Source organism: Salmo trutta, chromosome 31, assembly GCF_901001165.1.
Source record: "Salmo trutta chromosome 31, fSalTru1.1, whole genome shotgun sequence".
NCBI lineage: Eukaryota > Metazoa > Chordata > Actinopteri > Salmoniformes > Salmonidae > Salmo > Salmo trutta.
In genome coordinates, this window is record NC_042987.1 from 14,268,447 (window position 1) to 14,284,167 (window position 15,721).

Sequence of the window (15,721 nt, forward strand, 5' to 3'; positions counted from 1 at the left end):
GTGCACTATATTGTTTGTATGATGGTGAAAAGCCTTGGTTATACTGCATTTGCTAAACCAATAAAACTTTGATCACAAAAAAAAGTCAAAGCGATCTCTTGCTGCACCTTTGTCTCGGGTTCTTGTGATTGCAGTAAATTTGCTCACTGAGACCAACTAGTGCATGGAATATCAACCACTACTGCGAAGGGAGTGGTGACAAGAGAAACATCACCTAGTACTATTACTACTCCGTACGATCGGTCTCAAACAATCATTTAAAAAGGTGTTTTCCACTAGGTGAAAACCTCAATTCACAAAGAAGATATGTTAAAAAGGAGGCTGCATTTTTCTGAGGGTGGTAGAATTTTTATTCTCTCTAGTACTTTCAAATGAAGGCATCAGAGCCAGCGGTTTCTTAGCAACAGAGACTCAGCAATGATGCAAGATTGAAGGGGAATGTGCAGTTCTACAGTACAGGTGAATTCTGTAGACTACACTAATGTCTCCTGTTAAAGCTTTCTGCAATGGGGACATTACAGCACTGCAGGGTACATTTAGAATGCTAAAACACATGTTATGTCAAAGATGAATGCATCTTAAAAAATGCGGAGCTTGCTGACAAAAGTAATCATAGATGTGCATTGTTCTTGGGGCATTCGACGTTGTCATAAGGTACACAAACACACTATTAACTGGCTTTCAGCTCAAATCAAATAACTTTTTTGTATAATTGAAGATGCTCAAAACTATCAGGTTTTAGAAGGAAAATAATAGATACTAATTTGTGTCACACACACTACGATTAGGCAGTGAACCAGAAAACTGCTCAATCTCATTAAAACAAATATGCTGCATTTTTTAAGAGGGCGACATAAAAGGATCTAGTGTTACCCTATCCAGCCATTGCATAAAGCCTTGCCTTCATTGAGAAAATTATGTAACAATTTGCATCAAACCAAGTCGGTGCTATTCCTCAAAGCCTAAAAGGAGGCACTTCCCAAGCTGTGACTTCACAAGTCACAGGTTTTATCTTGACACATCCATGACAAGTACTAGAGGACCAACCCCATTCACTGAAACAACACTGCTGTGTCAACCAAGGTGAATGTTATGATGGTACGAGGCACCGGTCGTTACATCTCATCATATACCAATGTAACAGTGTTGCTTCGGTCCCTCTCTTTGCCCCAACCTGGGCTCGAACCAGGGACCCTCTAAAAACATCAACAACTGCCTCCCACAAAGCATAGTTACCTATCGTGCCACAAAAGTAAGGGAAACAACTACTTCAAGGTCTAAGAGCGAGTGACGTCACCGATTGAAACGCTACTAGCGCACACCGCTAACTAGCTAGCCATTTCACATTGGTTACACTCACCCCCCTTTGACCTTCTCCACAGGAACCCCAGCAGCTGGGCAGGCCAAACTTTAGCAATCTGGGTCAACAGCATCAATGTAACAGTGTTATTTCCATCCCTCTCCTTGCCCCTCGAACTAGGGGCCCTCTGAACACGTCGACAAGTCAGTCAGTCAAGAAGCATCGTTACCCATCGCTCCACAAAAGCTGCGGCCCTTGCAGAGCAAAGGAAACAACTACTTCCAGGTCTGAGCGAGTGACGTCACCGATTGAAATGCTACTAGCGCGCACTGCTAACTAGCTTGCCATTTCACACCGGTTACACCCACGCCGAGGGAACACGTCTCATACACTAGTGGCTCACGCCTGAGTACAGTTGCTACTGAACCGCCACTGTGAAGAAATTTCTCAGTTTCTCAAGAAAAATGAGGTCATTGACATTTAAAGAGGGAATAAGGAAGTGTTTGTCCATGTAACTTGGAGGTTGAATCCGATGGAAACAAGGTTATGGTTAGTGACAATACACAGCGTACCCTGTCTAATCCAAAGATCAAATCTAATATAACTGCAGCTCTACTCAATAGTAATCAAAACCATACAACAGTAAGTGTCACTCTAGCAAGTCTAGCATAATGGTACAGGTATTGATTTCTGTCAAACAACCAAATCGATTCTACCTGTTCTGTTACTGCTTTGTTGATAAGTTTATACCTGTGAATAATAGCATTGCTCCAATGTATTGATACGCAGCACTGTCTGAGACATGGGAAAATTCTTTCTCGGTGAAAGTGAACCTGTGGCTTTCTCATGGTCACACAACACAAGAGTTCCACATCAAATCAAATTGTATTTGCCACATGCTCCAAATACAACAGGTGTAGACTTTACCGTGAAATGTTTACTTACGAGCCCTTTTCCAACAATGCAGAACTAAAAAGTAAGAACATTTCATCACACAAAAAAAGGAAATAGTAACACAAAATAACAATAAGGCAATATACAACGAGTACTGGTACCGAGTCAATGTGCTGGGGGTACGAGGTAGTTGAGGTAATATGTACATGTATGTACACCTCTTACTTTTTGGAGGGTATTTTCTTAAAACGGCAATGATGGTTAAGGGCTTGTAAGGAAGCATGTCACTGTAAGGTCGACACCTTTCAACACCATAGTACCCTCAAAGCTCATCACTAAGCTAAGGATCCTGGGACTAACCACCTCCCTCTGCAACTGGATCCTGGACTTCCTGATGGGCTACCCCAAGGTGGTGAGGGTAAGTAGCAACACATCTGCCACGCTGATCCTCAACACTGGCGCTCCACAGGGGTGCGTGCTCAGTCCCCTCCTGTTCTCCCTGTTCACCCACGACTGTATGGCCAGGCACGATTCCAACACCATCATTAAGTTTGCAGACGACACAACAGTGGTAGGCCTGATCACCGACAACGACGAGACAGCCTATAGGGAGCAGGTCAGAGACCTGACCGGGTGGTGCCAGAATAACAACCTATCCATCAACGTAACCAAGTCTAAGGAGATGATTGTGGACTACAGGAAAAGGAGGACCGGCCACGCCCCCATTCTCATTGGCTGTAGTGGAGCAGGTTGAGAGCTTCAGGTTCCTTGGTGTCCACATCACCAACAAACTAACATGGTCCAAACACACCAAGACAGTCGTGAAGAGGGCACGACAAAGCCTATTCCCCTTCTCAGGAAACTAAAAAGATTTGGCATGGGTCCTGAGATCCTCAAAAGGTTCTACAGCTGCTACATCGAGAGCATCCTGACTGGTTGCACCACTGCCTGGTACAGCAATTGCTTGGCCTCTGACTGCAAGGCACTACAGAGGGTAATGCGTACTAGAGGTCGACCGATTTATCGGAAGGGCCGATTAATTAGGGCCGATTTCAAGTTTTCATAACCTTCGGTAATTGCCATTTTTGGACACCGATCATGGCCAATTACATTGCACTCCACGAGGAGACTGCGTGGCAGGCTGACTACCTGTTATGTGAGTGCAGCAAGGAGCCAAGGTAAGGTGCTAGCTAGCATTAAACGTATCTTATAAAAAACAATCAATCTTAACATCACTAGTTAACTACACATGGTTGATGATATTACTAGTTTATCTAGCTTGTCCTGCGTTGCATATAATCGATGCGGTGCCTGTTAATTTATCATTGAATCATAGCCTACTTTGCCAAACAGGTGATTTAACAAGCGCATTTGCGAAAAAAGCACTGTCGTTGCACCAATGTGTACCTAACCATAAACATCAACGCCTTTCTTAAAATCAATACACAAGTATATATTTTTAAACCTGCATATTTAGTTAATATTGCCTGCTAACATGAATTTCTTTTAACTAGGGAAATTGTGTCACTTGTCTTGCGTTCTGTGCAACAGAGTCAGGGTATATGCAGCAGTTTGGGCCGCCTGGCTCGTTGCGAACTGTGAAGACTATTTCTTCCTAACAAAGACAGCCAGCTTCGCCAAACGGGGGATGATTTAACAAAAGCGCATTTGCGAAAAAAACACAATCGTTGCACGAATGTACCTAACCATAAACATCAATGCCTTTCTTAAAATCAATACACAGAAGTATATATTTTTAAACCTGCATATTTAGTTAAAAGAAATTCATGTTAGCAGGCAATATTAAACTAGGGAAATTGTGTCACTTCTCTTGCGTTCATTGCACGCAGAGTCGGGTATATGCAACAGTTTGGGCCGCCTAGCTCATAACTAATTTGCCAGAATTTTACGTAATTATGACATAACATTGAAGGTTGTGTAATGTAACAGGAATATTTAGACTAATGGATGCCACCCGTTAGATAAAATACAAAACGGTTCCGTATTTCACTGAAAGAATAAACGTTTTATTTTCGAAATGACAGTTTCCGGATTTGACCATATTAATGATCTAAGGCTCGTATTTCTGTGTGTTATTATGTTATAATTAAGTCTATGATTTGATAGAGCAGTCTGACTGAGCGGTGGTAGGCAGCAGCACGCTCGTAAGCATTCATTCAAACAGCACTTTCGTGCGTTTGCCAGCAGCTCTTCGCAATGCTTCAAGCATTGTGCTGTTTATGACTTCAAGCCTATCAACTCCCGAGATTAGGCTGGTGTAACCGATGTGAAATGGCTAGCTAGTTAGCGGGGTGCGCGCTAGTAGCGTTTCAAACGTCACTCGCTCTGAGGAGTAGTTGTTCCCCTTGCTCTGCAAGGGCCGCGGCTTTTGTGGAGCGATGGCGATGGGTAATGATGCTTCGAGGGTGGCTGTTGTCGATGTGTTCCTAGTTCGAGCCCAGGTAGGGGCGAGGAGAGGGATGGAAGCTATACTGTTACACTGGCAATACTAAAGTGCCTATAAGAACATCCAATAGTCAAAGGTATATTTAATACAAATGGTATAGAGAGAAATAGTCCTATAATTCCTACAATAACCTCAACCTAAAACTTCTTACCTGGGAATATTGAAGACTCATGTTAAAAGGAACCACCAGCTTTCATATGTTCTCATGTTCTGAGCAAGGAACTTAAACGTTAGCTTTTTTACATGGCACATATTGCACTTTTACTTTCTTCTCCAACACTTTGTTTTTGCATTATTAAAACCAAATTGAACATGTTTTATTATTTATTTGAGGCTAAATTGATTAAGTTAAAATAAAAGTGTTCCTTCACTATTGTTGTAGTTGTCATTATTACAAATAAAACAAATATATATGTTTTTTTTAAAGGCCGATGAATCGGTATCGGCTTTTTTGGTCCTCCAATAATCGGTATCGGCGTTGAAAAATCATAATCGGTCGACCTCTAGTGCGTACGGCCCAATTCATCACTGGGGCTAAGCTGCCTGCCATCCAGCACCTCTACACCAGGCGGTGTCAGACGAAGGCCCTAAAAATTGTCAAAGACCCCAGTCACCCCAGTCATAGACTGTTCTCTTTACTACCGCATGGCAAGCGGTACCAGAGTGCCAAGTCTAGGACAAAAAGGCTTCTCAACAGTTTTTATCCCCAAGCCATAAGACTCCTGAACAGGTAATCAAATGGCTACCCGGACTATTTGCATTGTGTGCCCCCCCCAAACCCCTGTTTTTACACTGCTGCTGCTAATCATATATGCATAGTCACTTTAACCATATCACATGTACATATTACCTCAATCAGCCTGACTAACCGGTGTCTGTATGTAGCCTCGCTACTTTTATAGCCTTGATACTGTTATTTTTCAGTCTTTTTACTGTTGTTTTATGTCTTTACTTACCTATTGTTCACCTAATACCTTTTTTTGCACTATTGGTTAGAGCCTGTAAGTAAGCATTTCACTGTAAGGTCTACACCTGTTGTATTCGGTGCACGTGACAAATAAACTTTGATTTGATTTTATCTGTTGTATTTGGCACATGTGAAAAATTTCATTTGATTTGATGTCGTTAGGGGTAAAAGTGACTAGCCAATCAGGATAGATAAAAATAGTAGCAGCAGGGTGTGTGAAAGAGTGTCTGTGTGGTGTCAATATGCATGTGTGAGCGTTTGTAGTGTGTGTATGTGTGTGTGTGTGTTGAAGTGTCAGTGTTGTATATGTCAGTAGAGACTAGTGAGTGTACATAGAGCCAGTGCAAGAGAGTCAGTGCAAAAAAAGGGGGTCAATGCAAATAGCCATTTGATTTACTGTTCAGCAGTCTTATGGCTTGAGGGTAGAAGCTGTTCAGTAGCCTTAGCGCTTGCCGTACGATAGAACAGTCTATGACTTGGGTGTGTGGAGTCTGACAATTTTTAGGGCCTTCTGACACCGCCTGGTATAGAGGTCCTGGATGGCAGGGAGCTTTGTCCCAGTGATGTACTGGGCTGTACACAGTACTCTCTATAGCGTATTGCGGTCGGATGCCAAGCAGTTGCCATACCAAGGGGTGATTCAGCTAGTCAAGATGCTCTCAATGGTGCAGCTGTAGAACTTGAGGATCTGAGGGCCCATGCCAAATCTTTTCAGCCTCCTGAGGGGGCAGAGTGGTTGTCGTCCCCTATTCACGACTATGTTGGTATATTTGGACCATGAGAGGTCCTTAGCGATGTGGACACAGAGGAACTTGAAGCTCTCGGCCCACTCCACTACAGCCCCATCGATGTGAATGGGGGCGTGCTCAGCAGTCAGTTTCCTGTAGTCCACGATTAGCTCCTTTGTCTTGCTGACGTTGAGGCAGAGGTTGTTGTACTGGCACCAAACTGCCAGGTCTCTGACCTCCTCCCTGTAAGGCGTCTCATCGTCATCGGTGATCAGGCCTACCAACATTGTGTCGTCAGCAAACCTAAATGATGGTGTTGGAGTCGTCCGCAGTCATGCAGTCATGGTGAACAGAGAGTACAGGAGGGGACTAAGCACACACCTCTGAGGAGGCCCTCGTGTTGAAGGTCAGCATGGCGAATGTGTTGTTGCCTACCCTCACCACCTGGGGGCGGTCTGTCAGGAAGCCCAGAATGCAGTTACAGAGGTGGGTGTTTAATCCTAGGGTCCTTAATTTAGTGATGATATTGGAGGGCACTGTGGAGTTGAACTCTGAGCTGTAGTCAATGAACAGCATTTTCACATAGGTGTTCATTTTATCCAGGTGGTAAAGGGCAATTGGGAGTGCAATAGAGATTGCGTCATCTGTGGATCTGTTGGTGCTGTATGTGAATTGGAGTGGGTCCAGGATGTCTGGGATGATTGTGTTGAGGTGAGCCATGACCAGTCTTTCAAAACATTTCATGGCTACAAATGTGAGTGCTACAGGGCAATAGTCATTTAACAGGTTAATTTGGCATTCTTGGGCACAAGGACTATGGTCATCAGCTTGAAACATGTAGGTATTTTAGGCGGTCTGGGAGAGGTCGAAAATGTCAGTGAAGACACTTGCCAGCAAATGCTCCGAGGACACGTCATGGTAATCCATCTGGCCCTGCGGCCTTGTGAATGTCAACCTGTTTAAAGGTCTTACCTACATAGAAAGTGTGATGACATAGTCATCCGGAACAGCTGGTACTCTCATACATGGTTCAGTGTTGCGTGCCTTGAATTTAGCATAGAAGTAATTTAGCTCATCTGGAATGGCTCGCTTAGCAGGATCCGTCCAAATTAGTGTCCCACTCCTTGAAAGCGGCAGCTCGAGCCTTTAGCTCAGTGAGCAGTTGACTGTAATCCATAGCTTCTAGTTGGGATATGTACAGTACCAGTAAAAAGTTGACACACTTACTCATTCAAGGGTTTTTCTTCATTTTTTACATTGTAGAATAATAGTGAAGACATCAAAACTATGAAATAACACAAATGGAATCATGTAGTAACCAAAAAAAGTGTTAAACAAATGAAAATATATTTTATTTTTGAGATTCATCAAAGTAGCCACCCTTTGCCTTGATGACAGCTTTGCACACTCTTGGCATTCTCTCAACCAGCTTCATGAGGTAGTCACCTGGAATGCATTTCAATTAACAGGTGTGCCTTGTTAAAAGTTAATGTGTGGAATTTCTTTCCTTCTTAATGCGTTTGAGCTAATCAGTTCTGCTGTGACATGGTAGGGGTGTTATATAGAAGATAGCCCTATTTGATAAAATACCAAGTGCCATATTATGGAAAGAACAGCTCAAGCCACAGAAAAGGAAGATCCAGAGTTACCTCTGCTGCAGAGGATAAGTTCATTAGAGTTACCAGTCTCAGAAGTTGCAGCCCAAAAAAATGCTTCACAGTATTCAAGTAACGGACACATCTCAACATCAACTGTTCAGAGGAGACTGCATGAATCAGGCCTTCATGGTCGAATTGCTGCAAAGACTACTAAAGGACACCAACAATAAAGGACACCAATAATAAGAAGAGACTTGCTTGGGCCAAGAAACACGAGCAATGGACATTAGACCAGTGGAAATTTGTCCTTTGGTCTGCTGTGTCCAAATGTGAGATTTTTGGTTCCAACCACCGTGTCTTTCTGAGACACAGAGTAGGTGAACGGATGATCGCCGCATGTGTGGTTCCCACCGTGAAGCATGGAGGAGGTGTGATGGTGTGGGGCTGATTTGCTGGTGACACTGTCTGTGATTAATTTAGAAATCAAGGCACACTTAACCAGCATGGCTACCACAGCATTCTGCAGCGATATGCCATCCCATCTGGTTTGCGCTTAGTTCGACTATCATTTGTTTTTCAACAGGACAATGACCCAACACACCTCTAGGCTATGTTAGGGCTATTTTACCAAGAAGGAGAGTGATGGAGTACTGCATCAGATGACCTGCCTTCCACAATCACCCGACCTCAGGCCAATTGAGATGGTTTGGGATGAGTTGGACCACAGAGTGAAGGAAAAGCAGCCAACAAGTGCTCAGCATATGTGGGAACTCCTTCAAGACTGTTGGAAAAGCATTCCAGGTGAAGCTCGTTGAAAGAATGCCAAGAGTGTGCAAAACTGTCATCAAGGCAAAGGGTGACGACTTTGAAGAATCTAAAATATATAATATATTTGGATTTGTTTAACACTTTGGATAGTACATGATTCCATATGTGTTATTTCATGTCTTCACTACTATTAGACAATGTAGAAAATAGTAAAAATAAAGAAAAACAAACCCTGGAATGAGTAGGTGTGTCCAAACTTTTGACTGATACTGTAGTCTCATCGGGTATCCCGCATGCCGGCCTCTATAATGCCGCCTGTTCTTCCTCAGAGTGTCAGGGATTTGGGCCTGGTCCGAATCATAGGTTTGTTCACAGTTCCTCATATATTTTACAATGACTTTAAACCTTGACCTATGTAGGTCCTTTCAATGCATAATGATTCATGTTACAGGTACTATTACCACACACACACACACACACACACACACACACACACACACACACACACACACACACACACACACAGATTTGATCTCTGTGGCTACTTTTTCTTTCAGTCTCCTATGCAAGAAACAAAATACGTTGGTAAACACTTGTTGTTATCATAAGCCTTTGCCGCCGCTAAGACCAGCTCTTTATCTTAAATCCTTAAACATGAGTGTGCGAATTAGTTTCTAAATCCAAATGAAGATTTAAGCCAATTGAGACTAATTCAACCATTTAGAAAATGGATAGGGTGGTGTTGGAAACGTGCATTAGATCTTTGTGTAAGTGAGTTGTCATAATCCCTACATCTCTTTAAGTCTCAGCACAGTTTATAGTGTTGGACAGAATCAAAACCCCCTATTTCACAGGTGATGTGGAGGTTAATGGTTTGAGTGGCATGCTAAGAAATAGGTGCCCTTACTGTTATACAGGATACTGCCCTGTATTTGAGAGAATTAGTGTGTGCTGCTGGCAGTGAGGCGTCATTGCGCAAATCTGTAGGCTATTGAACTCAGATTGCAATGTACAGCAAGTACCCATGCATGTATGTTTTTGTTGTTATTCTCATTCTGTACGTGTTGTTTGGTGACTTGTTATTGTGTCAATTGTGGCATCTATGTCTCTGTGTAGGCCTACTATATGTCACAACTAAGCCATATTCTGTGTTGTGCTGAGAAGCAATAACAAATAAATGCAAAGGAAATGGTGGTTCAACACCGTTCTGGTTCAGGAGCAACATTTTTATATTCACCACTAATGACAAGAGAAAAATCTGGCATATCAAATTCAGATATAATAATGTATCTGCCTGTATCAGAACGTGAGACTGTTGTCACCAAACAAAGAGTTGTAGGCTACCTCCATGGCGACAATGTTGCTATTGCCCATCATGGAGATGACCGACAATACTAGGGCTGACTGCGAGTACTTGTGACAATTGCTGTGTACCACAATATATGCTTTCCCTGCTGCTCACCTTCAATAGAGATCACATGTTCTCGGATCTGGTTCTGGAGGGCCAGGTCATCAATGCGTTCGATCAGGTCGTAGATTGAGTAAATGTTCGGGTGGACCGATTCGAACCGATGGATCTCAGCCCGGATGGCTGCCGAGTTGGACAAAACAAACTGCTGGTTGCCTTGTTGGCCGGCCTGGGAAGCCTGGCCCGATACTGTTCCCGAACCGAACTGACCCTGCCCTGAGCCTCCGGATGATCCTGATCCGAACTGGGACGGGATGGACTGGGGTACTGGTACCGGAACGGGCGCTGGGACCGTGCCTGGTGTGGACATGGCGGGTTGGGACTGCTGCGAGATACCGGACACCGACCCCGATTGGAAATTCATCTTGGTTTGAACAAATAACTCTTTACAATAGGAAAATAAATGAATAGACCCGATGTAACGATTTCAAAATTATGTGATCAAAAGGAGTCCGCGGGAACTAGTGGTCTGAAAACGAGACGGCACAGATGCATCAATTGGTCGCCAATTGCAACACAACGCGGTTCTTACTCATATTATTAAAACTTGATGTGGTTCATTTTCCGTTATAAGCTATGTACTAAGCGCTTTGGCCGTGTCCTGCCCTTTTCTGTAAATCACAAACCGCAATGCCTACCTACCACTAGATACTCCTTTTCGTGGCTATCCGCTCCCTTTTAGTGATTTAATCGAACGGTTTTCCTTGACTGCTCTGTCAAAAGCAGACAATGGGCTTGGCTTCGGCGAGACGCCCGGGTCCACTGCCTACTGAATCCGTTGTTTCTGCGTTGAAATTAAATCACGTCGAGTCCTCTTTGGTCCAAGTGGTCCCTGCCCAGCGCCCTCCTCCGCATTTTGTAACGTCACCCATCACGTAATTGTAGTCTACTTGAGATGGGGGAGGATGTACTTTGATTGGATGCTTATGTGGAGGAAGAATAAAGCAACGTGCTCATCATTTTTATAACCTAGCCTACCTGACAGTTACGCAACCAAATCATTGGGATGATAAGGGGAAAAAAATGACTCTAATACATTTTATGTAGGATACTATATTTCTATATTCCCTTGCACCACCTCCGCAATAGGCCACACACACACGTTATGCACTCGGCTGTCAGTTGTTCTGGTGTCTCCTCTCTTACAGTTTACCTAAAAAACAATGTTGTTATCATCTTTGTGTTTCTTCAACATTTTTCATCCTTTCATTTGACACAATACCATAAGGGAAATCTTGTCAGCCATACCAAACAATCAACCCTATTTTGACCTATATAACATACAACCAAATGTGACATACAGACAATTTCTGCTTTTATATATTGAGTTCAGACTATTCTCTGAGGAGGGACCTTCCCTCTATTGCTTATCCCTGAAAGGACAAAATAAATCATGATTCTCTAAGGAAATGATGTGAGCAGTGTTAAAGTAAAAAAAACACACAGAACACTCAAATATTTATAGATACGAGGTAGCAAAATACACTAACCAGCTTAACAGAGAGATATTCCATTACAATAAATCAAAAACATACCATTGGATACTCCCAACCCACATTGGCTAAATAAAGGTTAAATAAAGGTAAAATAAAATACAAATATATTTAAAAAAAAATTTGCTTCACATACTGTATAGGCTACAACAACTGGAGTAGTACATCACATGAGAAAGGATGCTTCAATCAAATTATTTCTCAAACAGTTGAAAAATGTAATCTATTTCTCATTCAAATGTATTTCAGCCAGAACAATGGTATAGGCCTATGAGACATTAGGTATTCTTAGTTAGAATTCACTCCAAGGGAAGAGAAAGAGCCATCTACTGGTTTGTCTGTAAAACACCCATTCTGCAGTGGGGAGGTGTGTTGTGGGGTGGTGTGCGAGTCTGGAGAAAGAATACATGACAATAAATCAAGAAACTGACTGCTATAGCTGAAAAATCCCCATGGATAGATGATGAATTGAAAAACTGCATGGCTGAGAGGGATGAGGCAAAGGGAATAGCAAATAAGTCTGAAACACAGCAGATTGGCAAACATACATTAAACTGAGAAATCACGTCGCTAAACTTAACAAAAATAAGAAGAAACTATACCATGGAATAAAGATAAATTATATAAAGAATGATAGTAAAAAGCTCTGAAGTACTTTAAATGAAATTCTAGGCAAAAAAAAGATGGCTTGTTTGTAACAAAACCCTTTGATATTGCCAACCCCTTTAACATTTTTTTGTTGACAAGATTAGCAAACAACAAAAGCCGAGCCTTCATATTCATGCATAACGGACCAAATAATGAAAGATAAGCACTGTAGCTTTGAGTTCCGCAAAGTTGGTGTGGAAGCAGGATTTTTTTTTCTATCTTTAAATAAGGACAAGCCACCTGGTACCAACAACGTGGATGGTAAATTGCTTGGTTGCGGAATACATTGCGACTCCTGTTTGCCACGTCTTCAATTTAAGCCCAGAAGACGCTGTGTGCCTTCAGGCCTGGAGGGAGGCAAAGGTTATACCGCTGCCCAAGAATAGCACCCTTTAATGGTTCAACAGCCTGCAGCTTTTTTGTTAGATTTCAGTACATAGGTGTTATAGATTTACATCCTCTGCCTTATCATGGATTGAGGGTTACCTGTCTAATAGAACACAATGGGTTTTCTTTCATGGAAACCTCTCTAATTCAAAACATTTTGAGTGTGGTGTACTGCAGGGCAGCCAGCTCGGGCCATTATTGTTTATAGTTTTAATAATGACCTTCCACTGACCTTGAATAAAGCCTGTGTGTCTATGTACGCTGACGACTCAACCTTATAAATGTCAGCTACGATAGTAAAATAAATAACTGACACCCTTAACATAGAGTTCCAGTCAGTTTTAGAATGGGTAGCTAGCAATAGGCTGGTGTTAAATATCTCAAACACTAAAATAATAATTTTTGGGGACAAATCCCTCACCACTCAACCCTAAACCTCATCTAGATCTATTACTGAATAATACAATAGAGCATTTCGCATTATTCTGTACATAACTCCGAGATATCCATTTAGTATGATATTTTACATTTTGTATGGTATGTATTAATTTGTGGATGTCCGTCATCCATTTCGTATGATATGCTGCGAGTTGCAATTCGGGACAATATGTTACAAATTGCAAATCGTACATTATGTTACGAATTTGCAAAAAGTAAAATATTTTAACTAATTTGCTAAACGTATGATATGTTAGCTAGGTGGCTAACGCTAATGTTAGCTAGTTCTAGGGGTAAGGGGTTAAGGTTAGGGTTAAAGTTAGGAGTTTTGTCTCACCTGAACTACTGCTCAGTTGTGTGGTCATGTGCTGCAAAGAAGGACATAGGAAAATTGCAGTTGGTCCAGAACAGAGCAGCACGTATTACACTTAGATGTACACAGAGGGCGAATGTCAGTGGTATGCATGTCAATCTCTCCTGGCTCAAAGTTGAGGTATTGTTGGGTTAATGGTACCAAACTATCTGTTCAAGATGTTGGCACACAGTTCTGACACTCATCGGTACCACACAAGACATGCAGCCAGAGGTCTCTTCACAGCCCCCAGGTCCAGAACAGAGGCTGGAAAACTCATAGCAATAAATAGAGCCATGACTACATGGAAGAAACAACTATTTGACTTTTTTATTTACCAGGGAATACATATTGAGACTTAAGTCTATTTTTAAAATGTGCCCTGCACCATACAACACAAATATACACATTATACACAACAACAACAAAAAATGCTTTTTCCATATGCACAAAAAGCTTATTTCTCTCAAATTATGTGCAGAAATTTGTTTATATCCCTGTTAGCGAGCAAGTCTCTGAATGTTCTTGAGTGGCCCAACCACAGCCCGGACTTCAACCCTATCGAACATCTCTAGAGAGACCTGAAAATAGCTGTGCAGTGACGCTCCCAATCCAACCTGACAGAGTTTGAGAGGATATGCAGAGAAGAATGGGAGAAACTCCCCAAATACAGATGTGCCAAGCTTGTAGCGTTCCCAAGAAGTCTCAATGCTGTAATCGCTGCCAAAGGTGCTTCAACAAAGTACTGAGTAAAGGTTCTGAATACTTATGCAAATATGATATTTCCGTTATTGTTCTTTTTTTTTTAAGTCTAAAAAAACAGGTTTTGCTTTGTCGTTATGGGGTATTGTGTGTAGATTGATGAGAGGGGAAAACAATTTAATCCATTTTAGAATGAGGCTGTAACGTAACAAAATGTGAAAAAGTCAAGGGGTCGGAATACCTTTTAAACGTCAAATCCATATCAACCCAAATGCCTAAGTATTTACTGTAGATGCGGGAACACGTTCAATTGGAAAACCATCTAATGAGTTAACATGTAGTTTATCTGAAGCATTCTTACGCAAGATTAAAAACAACATGTATTTTATTTTGCCCGTTTTTAAGTTTTAAATCAGCAGGGGATTCCTGCATAGCTACGTATTACATCTGACTGTAGTTTTGGCCAATAGCATATATAATAGCATCATCTGTATATAGATGAAGTTTAATCTTTTTTTACAGATTGACCAATGGTGTTTATATAAATAGTGAACAGAACAGGTCCCAAAATCGACCCCATCAAAATCAGATTTAACCCTATCAATCACGATGGAGGGGGTTCTGTCACTAAGATCATCCTGAAACCATAAACAGGCGTCAGAGCTCAGACCTATCGAGGACAACTTATTCAATAAAATAGCATGATCAACATTATCAAAAGCTTTTGAAAGGTCCACATACAAAGCAGCACATTTCATTTTAGTGTCTAAAGCATTGAAGGATCATTAACAACTAAAGTGGTTGCTGTAATAGTGCTGTGCCCAGGCCTAAACCATGATTGGTTTACATCAAAATACATTTCTCAGATAAAAAAGAGCAAGGTTGTACATTTACCAAGGATTGTAGAGTCTTAGCTAGACACGGAAGCCTTGTAATGGGGCAACAATTATTAACATCACTACTATCCCCACCCTTATGGAGTGGCAGGATAAGAGCTGATTTCCATACTTTTGGAATATGTCCTGATAACAATGTTAACTAAAAATTGTGGGTTATTGAGCCAACAATGATGGGCGCTGCACACTTAAGCAGACCAGGATCCAATTGGTCGGCCCCTGTGGATTTCTTGTTGTCTTTTGCTAGCAAATCATCCAGGACTTTTTTTCTGTAAATAGCCTAAAATAAAAGCTTTGACTATAATTTCTCTGATCATTCAGCAAGTTTCCCTTATCAGCATCCAGCCCAGTATCATGGTGAATAGGCTTAGAAGTTCTTTCAAAGAGATAGCCTGCTTAAATAAAATGGTGATTAAATGCATCAATGATGACAATTTTTCCTGTAATGAGTCCGGTGTCTGAATTAATTTGTTGTGGCAGAGAGGAGGAAGTAGAACCCTTCAGGGATTTGACAGTATTCCAGAATTTAGCCAGGTTCCCATTACAATCCGAAAGAGCGGATACATAATAATCAGATTTAGCCTTTCTGATTTGTCTTACACAATGATTCCTCAG

The 15,721-nt window shown here is 41.8% G+C and overlaps 1 protein-coding gene across 1 annotated transcript in view; it reads right to left on the reverse strand.

Moving 5' to 3' along the window:
• Positions 1–11,028, reverse strand: part of LOC115169596 (arf-GAP with GTPase, ANK repeat and PH domain-containing protein 3) — a 222,258-nt gene extending 211,230 nt beyond the window's left edge. Inside the window, exon 1 of the mRNA XM_029725358.1 lies at positions 10,185–11,028. Coding sequence (XP_029581218.1) covers positions 10,185–10,554 — 370 coding nt within the window. The 5' untranslated portion in view covers positions 10,555–11,028. The remainder of the gene's footprint in view (positions 1–10,184) is intronic.
• Positions 11,029–15,721: the final 4,693 nt, after the last annotated feature.